Below are 24,547 nucleotides of genomic sequence, written 5' to 3' on the forward strand. Positions count from 1 at the left end.
CTTGATTGCCAAGGGAAGCATGTGAAGAATAGCACCACACTGTCTTAACTCTGGGACTTAACACAGACGGAGTACTATTAGCAAAGAGCTTCAAAAAGAGGGGTAGGGAGATGAAATGAATATTTACAAACACTGCTTTAATTCTCTTGCTCAGCCATTTTTGGTGAGCTAGAGGAACAGCTAGATTTCCCTTATCTCTACAGCCACATACTCACATACAAGACTTTGCGTCATTAACTGTGCAGTTCATTACAATGGTTTTATGGTAATGTTGTAACATGATCTACTCTTACTGAAAGCCACGAGTAGAGAGGTCATTATCAGCTTATTTACCCCTATGCCAAACACCATGGTATATATCTAGAGATAAAATGACACATCCTTTCTTCTGCTGGAGCTGGGAACCTTACAGGGAAAGTGAATTACCCACACATGGCTAATAGCCATGCTATGATAATTTTTAAAAGGATCAGAGGCTGCAAAGCCTTGATCAAGCTAAAATTGATTTAAAGGGCTTTCTTAAATGACAATCTCCTCCAGAGCCCCTAAATTCATCCTTTAGAAGTTGGAGAATTGTATTTTCAGCTTAAATGAAGAAAGACTAAATGAAACTGATCCAAAGAAAAATTATATTCAGCACAGGGCTGACCTATGTTAGTAGCAGGACAAATACACACCCCAGGGTCCAGGAATCTTTAATTTTTCTGATCTAATCATTCTAAGAGGCTTTCCAGGACTGTAACTAAGCACAAAGCAGTACCCTAGGCACAGAAATACCAGCACCTCTGTAAGTATTTCCATCTTCAATTGGTTCTCTCCAAGTGTTTGGGAAATAGTGGAGTTCTCAGAACCCCATTGTACATTTTGGTTCCACATCGGCCCAGCTGAGCATTCCTCTGGTTGGACATCCATCACGCAGTGCTGACACACAAAAGCTGCATCTGTTCTGCCTTTAACTTGCTGGGGTTGGACAGAATATTGTCACTGTTTCTGGCTCAGAGCATACCAGCACAGAGTGTGGGTGGACTAATATACCCCAGGTGGAGATTCAGATTCAGCCTCCAAAATTCATGCCCATCCCCTCAGTAACACTTATGTATTGCCCACTACTGCAGCTCAGGTTAAATATTTTTGACTTGCAATTCACTTTGCAGGTCTGTGGGACAGATACAACTCATGCAATTTGTACAGAGCATTCTAAAATATCTTTGGTTTTGCTCCACACAGAGTATATATGTACAGGTGTATATACACCAAGACAGAAATACTGGAACTTAGACACATTTCCTTACCTACTCTGGGATGTTTCTTAAAATGCAAGGCTTCTCTTCTGAACTTTGAAATCTCTCTACATCTATTTAACTTTCCTACATCATGATTCACCTCCCAACTGAATATATTTCTACTACAAAAAGACAATTCCTTCCCTATTCCTCCCAAATAATTTTATCTTGTTAAGTACCTCCAGGCTTTGTATTCCTTGACCAATATTCGATTTCTTTTTTAATTTCTGATATTTTCCAATCTTACCATAGCTTCTCCCTGAAGCTTAACAGGTTAAACACTTTCCTCTTACACTAAAGACTAGATTTCAATCCCTGTGATATTCTACTAAGTGAAGTTTGGGTCTTTAACTAAAGGTAAGAGAGAGAAAGGGGTTTCTTTTCACTTCCACCAATTTTTTACAGCACAACTACTATTCACCTACATTACATTTTTTAACAACCAGCTATTACCTAAAGAGCAGGCAAGACTCACTAGTGAGGACAGGTATCTGCTAAAGCATTTCATGGCACAGCACCTCATACTGAGAGCTTTACAACAACATCTGACAATTGTAGATTTTGGACAAATAGATACCTAGGGTAAAAACCTTTAGAAAAGCCTGAAATGACAAATATCTACACGTTCAATTGACCATGCTGGAAATTAAATGGCTTTCACCACTGGAAATCAGCAGCTTGGTCACAGCCCAGGTGGTGTGAGATCTAGAAAGAGAAGTTGCAGTTTCCAGGCACTGCTTCTGTGCCAGCCTTTACCACCTCCATCATTACACAGGGAAACAATCTCACTGTGAGGACATCTTAGCAATTCCCACCTTTGCTCATTTATTCTCATCAGGTGATTTCTTGGAAGCAATTACAGGAACATTTCCATTCAAAATAAAGTATCAGACAATAGTTTCTCAGAAAAGAGCATGCACACAGCCTTGCAGGTTCAGAGTACAAATCAAAATATCTGATGCCCACAGATACATGCAATATATGCACATATTATAAAAGTTGGGATTTAAAATCCAGTTTCACAATTTGGTGAAGCTATGAAGGGGTTTGACTCTGGTTTTTTTAATGCCTCAAGACAGCAGTATCCAGATACTCAATCCTCCTTCTGACAGACGATGTCATGTTCCCATTTGCATTCAATTTTGATCTCTCCCAGACTTCTCATACATCTCTGAATTTCAGGCTTTAGCTGAGAGCCTTAGAGAGTAGAAGGGATAAACCATGCCACTCTCTCCTACTCTGCATTTCCCCAAACACAAATGTGTTCAGATCAAAGCCTGTGACACAGGCACAGCTCCATTCCTACACCATGAGGAATACCACTTTGTCTCAGGCTTGGGTAAAAAGCCAGTGCATTGCACAATTCTGAACAGAAAAGGCTTTGCCCCTCTTCTTTCTTTTGGCTTAGCCACTTCACCTTTTTTTCCATTCTCACCTTCCCTCTCACACAAATACCTTTCAGCTGGCAGCTACTCAAAATATAAAATATAAAATAAAGTATAAACTGAGGCCTAGGAGCCAGATGGAGACTTCACAGAAATAACTTGAGAGGAAAGCAAAGGGGAAGACAGCCAATTCTTCTGGGACCATTTCAGAGATTTCTAAATAAGCAGCTGCTTGAGAAGGCAGCTTGTACTTTTTGTGGGAACACCCACACTGTGTGCTATCTTGTGTATGATTTCCATCATTTCTTATTCATTACTACTGCTGGTTTAAATGCCACAGTCCAGTGTTTGCTTTCTTTCCCAGGCGAGGGGATTCACGCAGAAGGATGACAATGTTGCAAGTGAGACTCTAAACAAAGCATTGCTATTTTGAAATGAAATGGTTAAACTGTTTCAAACACATGTAGCTGTACAAAATGTATCTGGAGAATTGGATTTACACAGACTTCAGCCATTTATGGTCTGACTGCCCAGAGTGAGGTTTCTTGGTTTCAAGAAAATACATAAATTATAATAGTGTTTGAATAGGGACCTGATTTGCTACAGCCAAGTATCTGCAAACCTCAGCAGAATAATAACTGAAAAAGAATGCTGAGCTATTCTAGTGGCTGCATAGCACATCTGAGTCCAAAAACCTCAGGACACACCATATCAAAGAGATGAAAAATATCAAATCTATAAGTAAATCTTTGGGGGTGGGGGGTATGATTTTACAGAATGGGTTTACATGAGATTAATAATGAATTACCCCAAACTACATGGAAAGCAGACTGGTTCGCTTAAAAGTACCATGCAAAATCAGGCATAGTATTTACAAACTTAAAATGTATGTCCTGCCTCATGGACAGCAGGCAAGGTCTTTCAGTGTCAGTCTCTCAGGCAGCTCCGCTGATTCTGCAGTGATCTAGGAACAATATGTAGAAACAGGCACAGGGTGTTTATCATCAACCACCTATGTCCCATGCCCTCAGGCCCTGGAAATGGCTGTTGGTGAGCTGCTGGGTTCCCAGGTCCTGAAAGCCTGCATAGCAGCACTGGTTTAAGGCAACCAGGATCAGGGATGGGAGCCCAGAGCTAATGGCAGCAGCCATGGTTTTAGCCAGCACCCTCTGTAACAGAGATTCACACACGGGTACAGGCATGAAGCATGAGAGATTACAGAGTTTCTACCTGTCTGATGTGAATAAAGTAGCTTTAAAAATATATGTGCTAGGGTGCAATAAGGCATTAGGATTCTTTAGATTGAATCTAAAGAGAAGGTGGTCATGCTCTTCATCCTCAGCTTTCAGTGGGTATTAACACTTCTTAGAGAAAAGCTCAATAGCGAAGCTCATCAGAGTTCCAGAGCTGAGGTCAGAGGTGTCTTGATTACAGGCTTTGGGATGGCCCATTCGATTGGCTTTGGTTGCTGAAGCACAGGTAAAGCCATATTCCTATTTAGGGATGAAATTCCCAATACTGAAATGACAGGATAAAATATCTGTCCTGACAGACTCGTGCTTTTAGGAGCCCTCTATCCTGGATCTGTCACCACTCAAAGGGCAGTTTAACTCGCAGCTCATAAAGAACACAAGTCCTCCATTGAACTGGCCAACTTCTGTCCTGTAATATTCAATTTTCTAGGATGCAGCTGGCACCCTCTACAAGGCCCTCACCATTCCCAGCTACGAACACAACCTTAGGTCTCCCACCTAGGTAGGTTTACACTGCTCACTGACCCTAGCAAAGCTGCACCAGTTGACACAACTTGAAGCTCTGGTATTGCCTTAGGGATGAGAAAATTTTTGAGGTTTGCACTGACCCAGCATTTTTCAGCTATTTATTTAGTTTGTTTGCAGAAAATCCAGCCTTAATTCTTCAGGTTTACCACAAACCAGGACTGGGAATTTTTGTGGCAGTTCTTGCTAAAATTTGGCAATGGACCACTTAGCTTACTTATATGTACAAAATAGAGAAACTGTAATTATTCCAGATACAAACTTCCCCCCCCCCCCCATGTACGGTGACTTCTTTCTTAGAAAGTTACATTAAGAAGTTTTCTGTTGAATTCCATCATTTTAGGTTGGATGATCACACTTCATTTCACACAGATTCTGTAACTCAGATCATGTGGCTGTAAGGCTTTTTTGAGCACATGAAATGATCCACTTATTTGATTGCTAGATTAGAGGAAGAGAGTTTGTGCAATTCCTGATGGACTGAAGAATCTCCAAATCTTCTAAGTGAATGTATGGTTCCTCAGTTATCCCTAAATGTTCAGGTGCTAAGAATTCCCATCTTAGAGTCAGCTGTAACAGAACACACCATACACAAGCATCTCACAATGCTGTCCAAATACTGATGAAACCAGCTTTGCTTCGCACAGTGAGAGAGGAGATCACAAGCAGATGCAAGGATAGGCAGTAGAACACAAGGATTTTTGCAGACCTGTTCAAAATGACCTCAGAAGTCTGTGTTGCAGGCTCATGACAGTTACAGCTATATAAATATCCAGATATGGATATATCTATTAGATAGATTATATCTTGAGAAAGCATCATTAGACCTCAGGCTCTCCATAAATCATTAGAGTCAGCAGGGGATTGGTTTGACTGATTGCGCTCTGACAGCTAAGAAAAGAGGTGAGCACAGTATAACAAGCATAAGAAAATACCTACAATATTTACATAGGAAACAATTTACTCTTACTTCAGTGTCTGTGTTTTTAAGGTATATTTTAAAAGACCAGCTTCCTCTCTGCATTTGATCCTATGAGAAAGACCCTTTCTGTATATAGGACAGCAGAGTGTGTTGCCATGGAAATTATTATGATCTACTTAAATTCAACAAATCCAGCCTTATGGGGTATATTCCCCAGAGTATCTCAATTTAATTATTTATGTTCCTTCTAAACAGCAACATCTTTCTGTTTTGACCAAAATCCTTATAAGCAGAATGAAAACAGTAAACCTGGAAAGCAGAGTCCTTTGTTCAGCTACAAAACAGGCACAATTAAGCCAGGGAAAATGCAAACAGCCTTCAGGCTGCCCTGACAATGTGCTTCAGCTCAGACCTAGAAAAATTGTTTGGAAGGGGGAAAAGTCTCATTCAGTGCTTGTATCCACCATGCCCCTGGCCTCTCTGCTATGATTTTCAGCAAAAAATACCAGCTAGGATAGTGGGCTTTTTTGCAGAGGGACATGCTCAGTGGAATCTAAACACTGACCATCAATTTATTTTCATATAACCACCTGTCTTGAGCTCATTCTCAAATCAAACCACTCATTTTTTCCCATGAAATACGTGACTAAACCCAAAGCCTTTTAGCTCACGGCAGCTCCAGCATCCATCTCTCTCTTTCACATGTCACTATGAATTCTGCAGGTAGAATTTAAGAGCCAGATGGTGTTATCGAGCCTGATCTAACACCAGGGACAATTTCTTGTGGGTCACATAACCTGAGTGGCTCATAGGTCTAAGTTTAGATATGCACAGACCATGTCCTCCCAAGTTCACAGCAGAAAAGGCAGCAGGACAGGCAGAATGAGCAGAATGAGGCTCATCCACAAAAGGGCCAAAGGCAGAGCAGTCCTGTGGGAACTGCCCAAGCTAGAACAACCACCTCATCATGAGGGCTGTTTGATGTGACCTGCAGCTGGAGAGAACTGCTCTCCTCACATGCCCACAGCAACTGTCAGAGCATTTGTGCTGAAGACATCAAGACAAAGGTGACAATGAAACAGTGTGGTGAATGGAGAAGGTTATCCTTCTGTGATTGCTCTGCTCTTTACCATCACCAGGTGTTTCCCAACTATCCTCCCTGGAAGGGTGTTCTTCCTGAAATGCCACACAAGATTCCTGGTTTCACTTCTCCGTGAGTGCTCCTCGGGGACTGACAGCCAGGAGAGCTCTGCCACAGAAGAAGCTTGTCTATGTAAAACATCCCAGAGTATCCCTGGACTTCTGATCATTGGCTTGGAAATTTCAGCTCAGAATTCATATTTACCTTGCCCCTCCAGTTCTGCTCCAGTGGGGGCACCTCATTCCCACATCAGGTCTACCACGTGTAAAACAGAACTGGTAGTTTACATGGACAGAGATTATTACTAAGACTGTTTTACAGGTACCAAATCAGGAAAGAATAAATAATTTGCCTTCTTCCCACAGGGAATTTACAGCACTGCACTGAATCCAGGCTCTCGGTATTCTCATACAAAATCTGCAGCACAAGCCCTTTCCTTGTATGAGGTTGGTTATTGGTTATAAGCCTCCCTCCAAAACATGAGGCAAGAAATGTCTGTCAGTTTTTTGCTTTCCACTGTAAACATTTATTTATAGGCTGGAAACAAAAAATAGAATAAATGAGCTGAATGAAAGGAAGCAGCAGTATGAACTCAACAGAAGTGTTCCTTCTGCAGGAGCTGCAACTGCTCAGTGATGCTGATAGCACTGGATTGCCTGGTAGATTCACAGGCAGGTACACACATGGTCCTGGTATCCCTGGGCTCCATCCAAAAAGGCACAACATTTCAGACATGAGGAGCATTCTCTGTAGCGCCTCACGAATTGGTTCTTCAATATTGGTTTTGTTCTCCTGTAAAATTTGCCATTTTTGGAAAGCGACATATTACTATTGGCTCCATGAGAGAGAAAGGGGAAAGAGAGACTGCAGCTTTATTGACAATTGATTGATTCCTTCTTTGAAAATGAATGTTTATTTATTAGCAATTAGTACATGAGCAGTATGAGATGCAGCAAATAGCATTTGAAGAAACAAGCCTTTCCTAAGCGTGACACCAGCTGTCCCCCATCACTGCCAAGAGTAAATCTCCAACTTGACACCCAATCCTCTGCCTCCACATCAATGTGTGTCCCTTCTGAAACATAATCCTTGCTCTTCATTTCTACTTACTGTACAACCAGCTTCTCTCCTCCTTTCATGCCACCCCTGCCCCTCTTCTGGTTCTGTGACCACTTTTACCAGCCTGCAGGTGGCTGCTTTACCACCCAGAGCAAATTAAAATCCCTTGCCCTCCCCTTCTCTTGCAAAATGTGTCTGCAAGAAAAAAACAGCAGGGTACTCTGCTAAGGAGTTATGCCCATTCTGAGGCTCACAGCAAAAGATGGAGTGGTTCTGTGTACAAAGCTTGGGAAAGTACCACCCATGTTTCTAGCTCTGGCATGGTGCTCCAGGTCTAGAGTGCCTTGCCGAGTCCTACCTGTGGAATGAGCGGGAGTGTCCTGTTACCTCAGTCACTCTCTTCAAAAGCACACAAGTCACGGAAAGATAAAACACAGTCCTCATTTTGTCACTTCTTCTAGCTCTTTCTCACCACTCTGCTCACCATCTGTTTTGCCTGGATTTTATCAGTTTAAATTCTGCCTTACTACATGCATGTGAAATGCCAAATCAGAGTACGAACACTGTACCAGCAATAGTGTCACAGAGAAATTTCTGAGGAGCATAGGATCAGTCTCAAGAATCATTCACCTAGAATGCAGAGTTGCATGTATTCATACCTTATTTATTTTTCTATTACTACAGAACATAGAAGAACCAGCTAGAGACTAACCCCCACTGTGTAGGTGTTGTAAGATAAAAAATACTAAATGATCTTGCTCATTTAAAAATACTAAATGAACTTGCTGCCCAAAAGAGTTTGCAATCTAAGTAGCATACCAGTGATAACAAAAGTATGTGAGACCTTCCCTGCAAAAAGCAGCATGTGATTAACTTCAACCATACAGGTGATCTAAGGGAGATTTTGCCATGTAAGTGTTTTGCTTGCAAAGAGCCTGATTACATGGATGCATCCCTCCATTGGGCCATTTCACCTCAAAAGACCTACCTGAAATCTGAGTGGGTCCAATTCAGCCGAGTGGACAAGACAACAAAAGGAAATCTAGACTCAGATCCTTGCTGCCTAATGAGAACATAGAAGAAATTTCATGATACAAAGGTTCTGCAGCAATCCAAACTGGCCAATACTTCTGCAGCACTCAGGTCTTCATCCACCTTTATGTTTAGCCTGAAAGTTTCCAAGATATCAGCTCTGTCTGCTGAGACACGGAAGCAGCAAGACAAATGCAGTGCTCAGTACTCAGAAGCAACTGCTCAAGAAGTAGGAGGTGTGATTGTGTCGTCCTCCTTCATCCAGTGTGTACCAAATATTTCCCCTTGACCCAACAGCTCTCCATGCAACACACAACCTCTGATGGAAGCTCATTAGAGATGCCAGTCTCACTCTGTTAATTGCAGTAAGAGCACAGAAGAGTGTTTCTCAACCTTTCCCATTCACTTCATGCAAACCTTTAAAAGAAACACACAGCTCATTTTATACCCCACTGTTGCTTAAGGATAGATGACAAATAATAAGTTACATGGAATAGACAAAATGTTGAAATGTTAATATTCAACAAAACTGTCATTCAGTAGATATAATTACAAAACTTGTAACTAAAAAAATAAAGTAAAAAATGGTATCTTCTGTCTAAATCAGTTAGTACATAACTGTATGAGGGTTTCTGGTTTAGAGCTGAACAATTTCCATTGACTGACTGATGTTTTGTGGACTGCCAGCCGTCTGTGAACCACAGCTCAAGCACCTTGGATCTAAATCTCCCTCCTGTGACTAGGAAACCAATTTTAGGAAGTGTAATGCCTGACTTAGTAGCCTGCATTAGGCAGTCTGGCTGTTGTTTTCTGCTGACTGACACTAAGGACAGCACTCAGGATCTGAAAGGGAAGAGGTCATGATTCAAAGTACGTCAGCCTTTCGTTGTTTGACAGCTTCAGGTAGCATCTAAGTCTGTAGTTTTGCTCTCTCTCTTACAACCATCAAAAATCCATACAAAAAGCCACATACACATTTCCCAGTTCCCTTTATCAAGTTGCCTTTTATTAATTTATTGAGCAGGGAGTCTGGAGGAAATATGCTACCTGTTCCTCTGTGGAATACTGGACACATCACTTGATCTCCGTGTGTCTCGGCATCCTTACCCGTACAATGGCAGGAAAAATCTTCCAATGATTTAGAAGTGCAAACCTCAATAATTAATGCCAAATTAATGCTTCAAAGTGCTTTAATACAGTGAATGGAAAGGGTCCCACAAAGGCAAAATACTGTACTAAGGCAAGTGCAAAGGCCAAGCCCCTTGGCTATATTCCATAGCTTCCAGGCTGGTAAAACATCCTTCCTTACCACACCAGAAGCAGTAAAATCTGAGATGTGCACACCAGAAAACCTTCCCCGTTGGGGCCAGGAGCGTTTCCAGCACATCTGTGCTTGGGCAGGAGAATCTGGGTCACGGCTGCCAGAGCAGCAGGCAGTGCTGTCCCCCGCAGCGTGATCACACGGTCACATTTCACATCAAGGGCACAGCAAATGTCGCACCTGCGCTGGGCGCTCCTCTGTCACTTACTGTCACCAGCAGGTTCTGCCCCCTCAGCAGGGCCAAAGGCTGCAGCAGGGATGCACATGAACTGAGCTGGCAGCCACAGAGACCACGTGCTCTTCACACGAAGTACAGCAGCAGTGCAAGCCTGCAGCCTCTGTTTTGGAGGGATTACACCACCTTTTTTAGAGGTAAAGTTTATTAGTAAACTCTGCAAGTATGGCAGGTGGTCTGCCCTTCCCATTTCCCAGCTTCAGAGCACAGAAGAGTCTACTGCAAACTCTTTCCACAGCCTTGACCGGGAGTTCAAGCTGCAGTTTGGGTCCTTTGCTGTATTTTCAGATAATGATACACTGCTGGTGGGAGGCCTGTAGAGAGCAATGAACACCTGGATCCTTCATGTCACCTGCCAGCACCAAGTAAATAAAGCAGGCTGTGAAGGACCTTCACAGGTGTGATGTATGTCAGCAGAAATGCAAATGCTGATGTATCAATAACCAATACACGATATATATTCAGTGATATATATCAACTGACACCCAATGCAGACGTATCAATAACCAACAGCTTGAAGCTGTGCTCTGCTTTTATGAGAGCAGCCCTTGCCTGCTTGTGTGGATCCTGTCTCTTCCTTTCATAAAGAAGACACAAGTTATTGTTTTCTATCATCAGGTAATATCCATGACACGACTTCACAGGTTTTGTTTCATTCATAAATTTCTTCAGGCTTCCCATACACATGAAAAGTGGCAGGAGGAAGGATCTGCTAAGTTTCTCTAAAATGGAAGTTCTTTACTGATATAAAGATGAAATCAATGTCTGACTCAGTAGCACTATGGATTGACACCAGATGAGGATGGGGGTGGCCGATCTCACTCAGCCTTGCTAAAATGGCATCACAATAACCAAGAAAGAGAAAGCTGACTAACTGTGACAGGGAAGGAAGTTTCGCGCATCAGTTTAAAGAATTCTTTGGTTACCCTTTGATTTTGTTCAGAATCCAACTACTTCCTGGGACAGCCGGAAGAAAGGATGCCTCTGACATCCCCAAATCCCTGTTACTTCCACAAAGGGACAGGAATTCCCCATGAACATATCTAAAGCTGCCATTCTCTTTCACATCAAAACATAAGAGATCAGAGAGGCCATTAATGTTATTTTGATTTAAAAGAAAAGAAATGCAGGCAAAAAAGCATAATTAAGGTGTTGGATTTTCAACATGAAGAACATATTTAACCATTTTATAATAATTTGAAATGCACTTCTAAGCTTCTCACAGGAGGAATTCAAATGCCTAAGTCATCACACAGTATCATCTCATCTACCGATAACCTGTCTAACCCAGCCTCACTTCTACTGACATTTCCTTCCTCTGCCACGTGTTCCAGATCAAAAGGCTTTCAACAGGCCCTGCAATGTGCCTAACTTCCAGAATGGGAGCCAGAAACCTTTATTTCTGTTCTGCATGATCCCAAGCACATAAACCAAGTTTCATGTTTCTGAGAAAGAACAGAATTCCCATGCCAATACAACAGGCTGCATTTGTACACACCACTTTTAAATCCAAAGTGCCTGTAGACAACAGCCAAAAGTAGCCACCCAAGACTGCCAGTGCTGTGCACTGTAGCTGAACTGGTCTGCAATAATGAAGACAGATCCCAAGTCCTTCTCCTAGAGAGGCCTCTACCATTTCAGGCAGATTGAATCTCCTTTGAAATGAATAGCAACAACCTGTAGTTGGTAGGACAGACCATTGGTCCCTTCTGGTCTGCCTCAGGGAAGATAAATTCAGAACAGCTCATTACACATCATAGATGAGAAAACTGAGATACAGGTGCTCCAGGATGTCCTTTGAGATGTGCTCAAAGAGGAAGAAGGGGCTGTAATTAATCCATGAATAACAACATTATCCCGTTCCAGTTACTGTGAGAGACATAGGAACAAGTAACTCCGAGATGCAACAATTGCAATTCCAGAGATCACAGACATCCCTTGGTGGAAAAGTCACTTAATCCACTGCCATGAGAAAAGAAATAACCCGATTTTGTTCTCACTGACATGAGTGAAAAAACTACCTGGGAGTAGTATGACAGGAGAATGAGAATTGAGCTGCCAGAGGAAAAAGATATCCAGGGACATGATTATCTTTTTATTTTGCATTTGTACAGCACCTAGTGCAGATGCTGAACATAATAAAGTCTTTAACACACAGCTATGGCAGTATAAGATGCTGCTCTGAAGTCATCGTTTCTCTTCTGGGGGTTCCCAGCACACAGCTCTGCAGGCAGAACAGAACCAGCCAGCACTCTGGACACAAAGCCCAAACACTAAAGGTGAAATGAGGCAAGAGAAGGTTTGCAGGCTGACTTCCTGCTGAAGAAGGTGAGAAGTGCTCACAGGTTCTTCTCCTTCAGCAGTGTTCTAGAAATAGAAAGTGCCAGGGCAGAGCCACTAACAACCAAATCAGAGACAGAAGAAGCAGCAAAGCACCAAAGAGACAAAGCAAAGCCTTGCTTTTTGTTTTAAAGCCCTTTCTGTTAGCTGAGTCATATCAGACATAAATCCTGTGGAGATCAGCAGAAGTCATACGAGCACAAAGTAATATTCACAGTGTGACTAAACCACACCACACCACTTTCCTCATAATCCTTATCAGCTAATAAGATTTAATGAAAAAACAACTATATAGACACAAGCAGAGGGGAAAAAAGCCTGACCAGGTGGCCATTCTACCTAAAGCACAGCAGAGGGGAAAAAAGCCTGACCAGGTGGCCATTCTACCTAAAGCACAGCTATCCGTACTGATGGATCAACTAGTGATTCATAATGAGATGGGGAAACTGGATTAGATAGATTAAATCTTTGTCATGATCCTAATCTGAAGACCACTGTACACTAAGGAGTCAAGGATCCAGCTCACAGTTACCCTGAATGGGTGCAGGTCTGCGCTGTGCTGCAGGTGTATCCTGGCTCTCTGGCCTGTGTTGGGATGCACATACCTCCTGGATGCAGGAGCAACTCGCTCATCACCTGACATTAAGCCATGTTTGTCTTCATCTAAGTGTGGCAATGAGCTCTCTTGTGAACATCCTTTTCATCTGGCAGTAGGCGTGATGAATGGAAATGTCTTCAGAAATAAGAAGAAAATGCTCCAAATGCTGCAAAGATCAAAGTGTAAGGGAACCTTTCCACAGAGAGATCTGCATGGCGTGCTGCATCAGACTGGAGGGCTCTTCCATGTCAGGCACCTCGGGGTTTCCAGGATCTGATGGAATGTAAGATGTACTCGCCTCTTTTTCTTTGCAATACTACCTCTAGCAAATGGTGTTTTAAGCAATACTCTAAAGAGTCCAAGTTTCTTGCTGGGATCATAACAAACCAGCACTTCCTGGTGCAAAACGTTCTTAAAGGATGGATGTACTCTCAGTAATGGAAAGAAAGTGGTGACCAAGCTTGCCTTGCCCTAGGCTTCCTTGCAAAAATTCTTACTTATTACTATGACTACTAAATAATTAATATTTACACTGCATATTCATTATTTGCTACTGAATATGCAGCATAACAAATAATTGTTACTGCCCTCTGCACAGCTGATTCCATGCTGTGACACGTTATTCAGATAACATAAGTGAAGAGAACAGGAAGGTCTGTGTCCTCAGCTAATTACCTGACGGGTCAACTGCTCTAGGTCCTGCCCCTATCAGATTTTTACCCAGTCCATGAGTCTTAGACAAAATCGTCTGTGTAGATGTGCATGTGCTGAGACAAGTAAGTTAAACTACCATCTCTGTGTAGACATTCTTTGTTCTTGAGGATTAGCTGGGTTACACAATAATGTGGTTTTTTTCAAAGTGGAAATTAAGTCTAGTAAAGAAGAAAGAAAAGCTGCCTGAGACAATACATGCTATGTCTCACATTGCTGGCAGAGATATCTGCAGCTATACTGTTCAAATTAAATCTTTTAAATATTTAACACGCTTTCCCAGAATGAAGTGCAAGCCAAATAATGCTAGCTGCAGCTGAATCCAGATGACAGACCTCCAGGGGCTAAATTCAACTCTGGAGCCCCCTAAAATCTTCATATCTGACACTCAATGTCTTACTGATACAGAGACATAACTAAGATGAAGGTGAGTTTTCCTTTTGATGTTTCATCTCATATGGCAAAAGAGACCTTGAAAATGCTTTTCTGGAAACATGCTGATGGTGCAACATCATGGCACGTTTCTTTCAGACAAAGAAAGTGACAGGGCCTTGCAAACCCTCTAAAAGAACTTAAGAGCACAACAGATGTTCTCCTGAATCTGCAGGAAATGCAGATATGTACCTGACAGAGAAAACTGGCAAATTGTACATCTAATGCCATATATTAGCCTTCCCCAGTCACATTTCCAGAAAGGAGATCAGCCATCCTGCTGCCCCACCTTAAACCTGTAATCCTCCTCCTCCACAAATTTTCCAAATAGCGTCAAAAATGCCTTTTTCTCACTAAACCTCTTCTCAGGTGAGGCAGATAAACATATACGTCGAGCTTCCCGTTTCCCCCTGTTGCCTGGGAAGAATTTTCAGGGAATTTTCACATTCCCACCTAGAGCAATTTCGGCCATGGAAAATCTGTCGGACCCAAGTGCAAAGAGCCCCACGCTTCTTCTCCCAGGCTGACAGGTTAAAGGGAAAGCGAGGCTGTCTTTTGAGAGGGTGGGCGGCAAGTTGCAAAGAGGAACGGAATATTTGGTATTTCTTTTGCCAAACAGACAGAAGAAAGCGGCGGCGGCGGCTGGGAGACCCCGCGGCCGCCTCTCCCACGCCCCCTCGCGAGCCCCCGGCCGCGCCGAGCCCGGTAACAAAGCGCCGCTGCCCAAATCCATGTCCATTTTCCCACCCGTTGATGCTCCTTTCCCCCTCCGGACCCCGAGCCCGTCCATCGCCGAGCGCCGGGCGATGCCACCCGCTCTCTTTCTCCCCTGTCACCTTGCGCTGTGCAGCGCGGCAGCGCTTTGCCCTCCACCCCCCGGTGGTTTTCTCATGCTGGAAAATCCCATCCGACCCACCTACCTCCTGCCTCACCCGCCGGGCAGCCGAGCGCCCCGGCCCCGACAACAACCTGCTAAATTTAGCCCAGTATCCACAGCAGGGGCGAGCGGGACCGGCGGCGGGGACACCGCACACACACGCGCGGACACGCGGGCACACCGGGCACACGCTGCAGGTGCCGAGCGGCAGCTACTCACACCACTAGCCTGGAGATGATCCATGAGACCATGGCGCTGCCGTGTGCCGCAGGGCTGGCTCTCCCGGCAGGGAGGGCTCGCCCGGTGTCCTCGCCCGCTGCCGGCCGCCGCCCGAGTGCGCGGGGAGGGCGGCTCGGCCATCCGGCCCCGCAGCCTCAGCGCAGCCTCACTGGCGGCACCGCCCGCAGCCAACGCGCAGCCGGGCCCAGCCGCCCACACTGGGCAGGGCCCGCAGCCGCCCCCCGCGGGAGGAGGAGGAGCCCCCCACGCTCCCCGCTCCCGCCGGACTTTCCAGCCGGAGACCCCGGGGCGTGCGCGGAGCTTTCGGGTGCGGAGGGGGGTCCCTGCCCCACCCGCGGCAGCAGGCAGGTGCGCGGGCGCTCCTTGGACCACTGCAGCCGAGCAGGACACGAAGGAAATCCTACGGACTGTTCACATCAAAGTATAGGCAAAGCTGAGGCACGGGGTCGAGGGGTGTCTTCGATCCATAGAAAGAGAAGGATTTCCCCATTTCCCCACACACCCCAGAGTGTCCAGGCACAACGGACAAGGGGATTGGCCACATGATCCAGGTAAATTGCCATCATCATCAGTGATGACAAACAGCAATCTCACCTCGACATCAGTTTTCATTAGGGGGTCTCACGGCTGTCAAATCCAATTTCCATGAGGAACAGCTGCCCAAACACAAAACAACATATGTTGGCTTGACCTGCAGGCTGTTCTCTTTAAGTTTCCTTTGGGTTCTTTTCCTTTCTTTCACCAGCACATGCCAAATGTGGTTAGATTGCCTGAAATCATCTTCCCTGCTTTGGTTTTTCCCTTCTACTGGAAGCATATATGCCCATGGCAATTCATGATGAGGTTTTGTCTTGCGGTAATCCTGAGATCTCAAGCTAGCCACCAGACCATCCCCAAGCTTCACCTGGAGGCTGGTCTGTGAAGCAGCTGGCCTGTTTTTGGCATTAGGACCAGGGCTCCAGCCACCCTGGGTGCACGGCAGGATCCTTGCCTCCACGCCCCACACATTGTTCTTTTTGGGCATCTGCAGCAAAGTTTCCCCGTCATTCTGCGACAGCATACCTGAAAGAGGCTGAAAATCTCTCATGTATTGTGAGTAACCTGGGAAGAACTCTTGCAGGGAGAGACTGGACGTTTCAAACCAGAGGCAGCAGTTCTAGGAGCTGATCACAGACTTCTCTAGTCCCAGGTTACCACAGACCTCCTCGCAGTTCTGTCCACAGTATCCAGCCCTTATCACAGAATGGTTTGGTTGAAAGAGACCTTAAAGGTCATCTCGTTCCAACTCCCTGCCATGGGCAGGAACACCTCCCACTAGACCAGGTTGCTCAGACCCCTATCCAGCCTGACCTGACACCTCACCTTTCCTCTGCTGAGCTCAAAAGTCCTCCCTAACAGGATCAGCTTTTCTTACGTTGGCTCTCTGTATCTGGTCCTCAGAAAACCAATACGTCGGCGGGCAGACAGACCAACAACCCACAGCCCTCAGGTAAAGCTACAGACAGAGACAGACACGTAGCTGAAGTTCAGCACCTCTAGAAATTAATTTTCGGGGAACAAGTGCCCGGCCGCGCCGCTCCGCTGGCCGCAGCGGATCCGTTCCTCCAGCAGGGGGAACTTCCCCCCCGCGCTGGGACCGGCACCGCGCCGTCCCCTCCGCACCGCCGCTGCGCTACGGCATCCCGGACTGCGCACGGGCTGCGAACCGCAGCTGTGGCTATGGGGCCACACACCCCTTCCTCAGCGACTCTAAGGGTTGACAGTAGCGGCATCGCTCCAGCCAGCATTTTGGCTGCTGTACAGGCACCACAAAGGCGGGGCTGGGTGGTGTGCTGCAGTAAGCAAGCGTAAATCAGCCGTCTTCTCCAGGCACGCTTGCTCTAAGCAAGAACTGCCTTCTCTCCAAAAGAAGCCATTAGATCATCCAGCCCAAATTCTTGAAGCAGTGACTCATCCTGTGGTTGTCTTGCTTGTATATCGTAGCCAAATAAGTACTTGGAAATCTGTTATCCAAGATTTTTCCTGTGTCAGGATTATTTAGTGTGAGCTTTTAGACTGCATGTTGGCAGACAATCGACAACATTGTTACAGTTAATGATGGGATATTATCAAGTACAAGGCACAGATCTCTCTGCAAGAATATTTGTGTAATCACCACAGTACACAGAACTTGCCACTTAGTACTTGCTGCATATTTCAAGCACAGTACTTGCTGCATATTTCCTGGACCAACAAGAGAAGATATTGGATCACAAAGACAGCTAATACAGAGGACAACACCCAAAGCTGCAGCAAAACGTTTTAGTGCTCAAATCATAACTCAGCCTCATGTCCTCTTGGCTCCTTCCAGCCTCTTCCAGCTCACCATGTCCACTGCAACTCCTGCCAATTGCCATCGCTGCTGACCTCACTGCTCTTTTCTGGGCAGCAAACCTCCGAAAAGTTTGAGGATTTTTTTTTCTGGCTGGCAGCAATCTCTGACAGGGGCAAGCAGGACATGGACCCCTCTTGTGCTGCTTTGTACACAACTGGCACAATCGCCACCTGATGACTGTTGACTGATCTTAAGCCTCAAATGTACACAGATAATTAACAAGGTAGTCTGGTGATGGCAAACCTAAGGAGCCTGACTATGAATGCAGGGAGCTTTACTGAAACGGCTGTTTGGTAAACACAGGGTGAAGGAGATAATTCAGCTCCACTGAGTCATCAGTGGAAGGGTGACAATGCCCCCTACCTACTCCTCATGGGCTGTGTCCTAGGACAAGTCACACAGTTCTGTGTCTATGAGCTCTGCATGTGACATCCCAAGCATCCTGGAAAGAGGCTTTGCTTGAAGAAAGCCTTCCCGTTGCTGTTAAACCACCTCATCCAGTCTATAAAAAACCAAATCAAACAAACAAAAAGACCACCAAAAAATGGAGAGACAAAAGAAGAGTTAAAGTGTAGGAACATATATGAATTAATTTACACAGCCAGCTCAGCAGAAATGCCATCCAGTGCTAGTGGAATATTTTGGAACTGCTTTAGCAGTGGAAGGTTTGGCAGTGAAAAATCCTACACAGATTGCACCATTAGATGGTTTGACTTCTGTTCCCCAAATTATAAAACATATCAGCTCTGTTAATGAAGGCAGAACCACCACCCTTGCCCTAAATACTATGCAGTCTTCTCCTAGCAACTACTTTTCCTGAGAAGTTCACAGCCATGGAAAAGTCAGACCCCCCCAACAGCTCTACTATAATCAGACTCATTCCTCTCTGCGCCAGGGAAAGGGGAACGGTGCCTCACAGCTGAACAACAACTGCCAAGCCAGGGCTTCTTAGAACAAAAGCGTCACTGACATACATGCACAGGGCACTCTGTCACCAAATCTAGAAAAGGTCAGGAAGTAGCAAGTGCAGACAACTCTTACATCCTCCAATGGATCAAACCTACACCAGAGGCATTTAAGAACAGCTGAAGTGCAGACAACCCAGCCAAGAAATGTACCCAGGAATAGAGAAAAATATCAGACAGAAAACCTGCGACAGTTGGGTGCTGAAGTTCATTTGGCAAAACCAAAAATAAATATAAAAATAAATAAAATACACATAACCATAGTGCACACATATATCATGCAGTATTGTTACAGCACCTAAAAAGTATCAGGAGAAGACAGATAGTTTGATCAGGAATAAATATTCTGCATCCCATCAAGGAATGCACATGCACACATACATATAGACAAATATACTCAGCCTCTTCAAAGAGAAATGTTCGGTGTTCCACCCACTGGAATAGAATGGGTGACTCCTTGCATTTATCTCCTGACTTCTACTTAGGAAGCACAACAAAAGAAACAAATAAACGAAAACCTAACAGGGTAACATGGACAAATAGAGCAAAAATCCAAGAAGAATGCAGCTCCTGAACAAAGTAATGAAAAATGCCCATTTCTGAAATGACAGCTTTACTAACAAATATGGAGCAGACAGGAGAAGGTTAATCCTACTCATGGCGAGTATTGTAAAAGCATGGGGAAACATTCAGTATTTCCTGGCTGCTATTTCCATCTTTATTATTGAATTAATTGTTTCAGAGCTATGGCCATTAGCAATGAGAGATTAAGAAATGCCTATTTTGTCTCAAAAGTGGTGTGGTCTGGCATTTGCACCGGGAATTGTGATTCCTGAGAAACACTCCCCATTTCAGTGACTCACTACAAGAACTTGGGGAAAACATGGAGACCAGCATGTCTGAATATATCATTTGGCTTCAGGTAACCAAAATGGGAGAGTTTAGCCCCAATTATCCAAATACAAAACTCTGCAGCACAGAGTTCAGCCACTGATACTCAATATCTCAAATAGTAAGCTCTGAATACCTCAGATTGTGCATCAAAAGTGTCTGCTGAGAAGTCTGTTCTTTGCTTTCCATATCCTCTTCTGTAACTTACATGATACAAGAGGCCTCTGCCTTGGAATAAATACATGTGGTTTAGAATAATCCATTAGTGGATCTGAGGTCTCTGCAGACCCTCCAGCTCCATGAGAAATTATCCTAGTCCAGCATGTTTTCCACCCTACTATTTCAGAACCCTAGAATGATAGAATATCCTGAGATGGAAGGGACACATAAGGAACAAAGAAAATGCTTGATTTGCAGCATTTTATAAATTGATGAAAAAAAGGACTGTATTTTAAACTGGGAATTAATTTTTCAGCCTTAAAAGTCAATAAAGACATTAATAAATTGCCACCGTTATTACAGTACTTCTGACACTCAAGTTAGATCCCTTGTTCCTTGTTAGCTGCTACCATCTTTCCACTGGCCTATCACTGCTTACATCCTAAACACCCTGCTATGGACAGCATACAACTGAAATGTAAAAAGAAAGGAAACAGTTCAATAATAAACCCTATGTATAATCAAAAAAACCCACTCCTAACAGCAACAACAATAACAACAAAAAAAAAGTGACTAAAAAGTGACTTTACATAATAAGGCATACTGTCAAAACTTGAAACCAGGAGAAAGACCAAGCCTATATTAGCTTTAAAACAGGACATTTAATAGCCATGGCAACCTTCTGTGGATGATGCACATTGAGTCAAGACTAGGCGATGGTTATGCTTTAAATTTGCTCGTGTGTGTCCCTCTGGGCCCTTATTATCAACTGCCTCCAGGGAGGAGATACTGAGATGTACAGAGCTTTGGTTTGATCCAGTCACTCCTTACATTCTTGCTCTGGAAGGATGGATTGTTCTGAATTTTATTACTGTGTAGTGGTTAATGATGACAACAGTAGTGAATGTACTGAAGGATAACTTGACCATGTTCTTGACCTTAAAGCAGACACAGAGAGAAAGGAGGCAGGCAATTAAGCGCCAGTGTGAACATGACATTTGCTCAAGAGAGATACTGAGAGAAATATGGTCAGTGCATGGCCTTGAGGTTTCACTGAGGCGCCATGCCATGCAAACAGGAATGCAAACGATAACAAGAAGCTGTAAATAATGAAAGGGGCCCCTCTGATGAGCAGAAGAGAGGTTTCCTTCAAGGAAACAGAGAAGGAATGTGCAGGAGGCTATCCATAGCCCTAATTATGTCAGGAGAAAGCTGCAGACTGGTCTTAGCAGTTTCCAGATACTGTCTTCACAGACTGATGTAATAAAAGAATTGAAGGAAATAAGAGAGGAAAGCAAAATGAGCTTGTTCACCATCCCTTACTGAAATACCTTTAACCAACTAATTTGGTATCGGGGCACTGCTCTGTTTAGCAATATCCTGCACATAGATGAAACCACCCAAGCAATTACTAGGTTAACATGGCAGTGTAAAAACATGTTTTAATAACTGTATAAATACTACTTGGTGGTAAGTTTTAATAAAAGGCTGCTATTGACCTTCCGGATCAATTTAAATCCCAGCACAAACCAGGATGTGGTTTCAATTCCACGCAGAGCCCCGAGGGAGGCAGATGGAAACGAGCTGCCCTGGCACAGCTGGCAAAGATGCCTTCCCATAGGAGCTGCTCAGAGGTACTTGCAGGTGAGCAGCAACCTCGCTGTGAGTGCACTCATTTCTCCAGGGGTTTTCTCAGACTTCTGCCAGGATTTTCCTCTTCCTCCCATACACAAGAATGTACCTGCCTCTCCCACGTGTGTCCTGTTCTGTTCCTCTCAAGGTGTGTAAACCACCCATTGCCTTACAGCTGCTTTGTCCTCAGTTACAAACGCAAAGAGAAATGCTGAGTGTCAAAGCACGGAGCATATTAAAGACACCAACTCTCATACTATGTATACTCATGAACATGAAATTCCACCACACTAAGCTACTTCCAGTTTTATTTCATTCTGGGAAAAGTAAAAAGGATGTCAGGGAAAGGATTCCTTTTTTTATGGACAAGTTATATAACTAAATTTTTTCTCTGCAGTCAGGATATATGAAAAACTTGCAGCATCATCCTGCTTCTCTCCCTCTCATTATGTGGCAGTAGGAACAAGAATTAATCGTTTTCCCAGGGACAAAAAAGGCTACGTTCCAAAACTGAAACAGAAAAAAAACCCCCAGGATCCAAACCAAACAACTTAGAGGCTTCAGAAAAAAAAAAAAGACAAAGAAAAAATTCATCCATTGTGATAAGAGTTTTCAAATTACCTTCTACAGGCTATTTATAGAGACCCCCCGCCCCCCATTCCCATACACTTTACTCCCTTCTAAAGCCTTACAATATCTCACTTTAATGCCACTGTTAATGAGAGCAGATAATGGTTCCTTGGCTTGGTACCTGCTTACAGCTCACAAAGGTCAAAGTGCGTGCTGCAGGTATTGCATATAGAGAGCTCCCAACACTCGATAGGGGCAGTGAAAGTATCCTAACATGTTCTGAACCATCCATGCCTGACTGAGGAAAGCAGTAGTAGTTTCTCCCCACAAATAGTGATCAACTACATCTGCTTAGCATAAGATTTGAAAAGGCTACAGCTGAAAATGAAAATTTGGACTCCTAGCAGTCTATATACTTCAATACCACAATGTACTCTAATGAACAGAAAAAAAGAAAACTGCTTAAAAAAAATCATCTTCTTCATCATCATTTTCAAATAGCGTTTGTGCTCAACCCCCATTTTCCATATCAGTCTCCAGCCAGAAAACTGCAAGTTCCAACCTCTCAAACTGCTGAACAAAGCACATGTCCTCCCTCCATACTCCAGTAAGAGATTCATAATTGCAATGCATGCAGGTGATGCAGTGTTTTCTGTGCTCTCTTCTCCCTCAGACACCTGCCCAGACATCCTCTGTTGAAAATACCTCCCACATCTGTAAGAGCCCAGAGATTCTCCAAGTACCACTGAAATGAAATGGACAAAATAGAGCCAGTGAATAGCACTGCCAACAGCAGTGCTGTGAAGGTGTATCTCTATCCCATGGAAAGTGTGCCAGCATATCATATGGTCTTCCCAGAACTACCCTGACACCAGTAAGGGTGCTGCTGATAAACGTGTTGCTGTAGCAACACAGAGCTTACTCTGAGGAAGCTACACAGGAATGTCCTCAGGAGCCCTGCGGATGATTTTCAACTCATGCCAAGCTCCATGCTGCTGAGGCTACACCTGACTTTGTACAACAGCTGAGTTATAAGTAGCCCATGGATGTCTTTGTGTCCAACTTGAAGCTCAAGGCAGGGCCAACTTTGAGCCTGCATTACACTGGGGAGGGCCTCATCTCCAGATAATATTTTATAAAATAGTCTAGACATGAATTTGTGACCTGTAGCAGTTACAGTGCAGTGAGAAATGAGACAGTTTTAACCTTACAACAACTCTGTAAAACTGGTGTGGTGGGCAGAGATCTGAAGCTGCCTTAGCACTGAAGCTGTCTCCCCTGGTGCCAGCAGCACAGCAGCTATCAGAGCACTGTGCAACAGGTTGTGTTACAACCTCTTAGGTCAAGATGTTGCTCTTTCAGGTGGAAAATTAGTTCTGCAAAAGTCAAGTGCATTCCTTCTATTCGCTATAGGCAAGAGGATTTAAAACCTTGGCTTTGAGTAAACACACATGGTAGGCAGCTGCAGCCACTGCTTAAGAGTTAATCCCTGTAATATCCTTCATTAATCTAACTACAATGATCAAGTAGCATGGAACATATTCAACATGGACAGAGAGTGCATGCTAGATTAACAGGATTACCTGCTGATGAGGGTAATACTATGCTGTATTTATTCAGCACTTCTCTGAAGAACAGAAGGTACCTTTCAAAGGTGGGTAAATATTTGTTAATCCCGAAGGTGAAAATATAAGTGCAAAGAGGTGAAGTAATAACACCAGTTCCACACAGTGAACCAGAAGCACTATTTCCAGACATGCTTTAACAGCATTTCTTGAGCCATAGGTTGGTATAACCTGCTCATAAAGTCCTAACAATCACAGCACATCCTGTTCTCTCATGCTAACAGGCTGCCTATAAAGCAACATTTCTATTGCCAGTTAAAGCTCCATTTTCACTACTCATGTTTTGCTGACTTTGAAAGAGTCTACGCAAATACATCTGGGGAGCAAACATACAGCTTACAGTACTTTCCTTTGCACTGTAGCGTGTCTAACACACTGCTATGGAATAGTCAAATGTAAACATTCTGAACCATCCATAACTTTTATATGTATCTTTTATAGCTTGTGGTCATAAGTGATTATTTTGCATTCTTTGTGTATAAACAATAGATATGTTTTAAAGAGTCTGATAAAATAATGAACTTGAAGAACAAAGCTTTCATTTCTCTCCCTCTTTAAAAGATCCTTTACCATCCACAACCAATTCCTGTGATTCCTGTCTATAGACATTATTCTTCTAATGATCATAAGGTCACTTGTACCACAGGAAACCTCTGAGAGCTGAGCATACACTGTACTCATTAGCCCATCAGTGCCTCATACCAGCATTCATTGCAGTAGCTACTGACAAAGGAAAAAAACCCCAAAACTTCAATGCTTGTGTAATTTGGGCAACAATGTGTAAACCAGAGTAGCAAAGACACCATGCCACTTTATGTTTGTATCTAGTTCAGCATTTACTCCAGCAGAAAGGGTGGAACATAAGTCAATAATTAGGGATCTCTACAGCAAATGAGAAAGATCAGACATCTCTGAGGGATAATTTGTCCCACTTATTCTAGACATCTATTTTAGTATGAATCTCCTTCTGGAGATGC

At 43.8% G+C, this 24,547-nt stretch overlaps 1 protein-coding gene across 4 annotated transcripts in view; it reads right to left on the minus strand.

The window, feature by feature from the left end:
• The window catches only part of REEP1 (receptor accessory protein 1), a 64,053-nt gene extending 48,524 nt beyond the window's left edge, over nt 1–15,529 (minus strand). Inside the window, exon 1 of one of the 4 annotated variants that reach the window (XM_042053120.1) lies at nt 15,334–15,529. In XM_042053120.1, the coding sequence (XP_041909054.1) occupies nt 15,334–15,365 (32 nt within the window). In that variant the 5' untranslated portion in view covers nt 15,366–15,529. The other 3 variants (XM_042053117.1, XM_042053116.1, XM_042053119.1) reach the window with 3 other exon arrangements.
• Nucleotides 15,530–24,547: the final 9,018 nt, after the last annotated feature.

Source organism: Corvus kubaryi, unplaced genomic scaffold (genome assembly GCF_017639235.1).
Source record: "Corvus kubaryi isolate FWS band 111438036 unplaced genomic scaffold, C.kubaryi_AGA036_p1.0 split1-131, whole genome shotgun sequence".
In the NCBI taxonomy this organism is placed as follows: domain Eukaryota; kingdom Metazoa; phylum Chordata; class Aves; order Passeriformes; family Corvidae; genus Corvus; species Corvus kubaryi.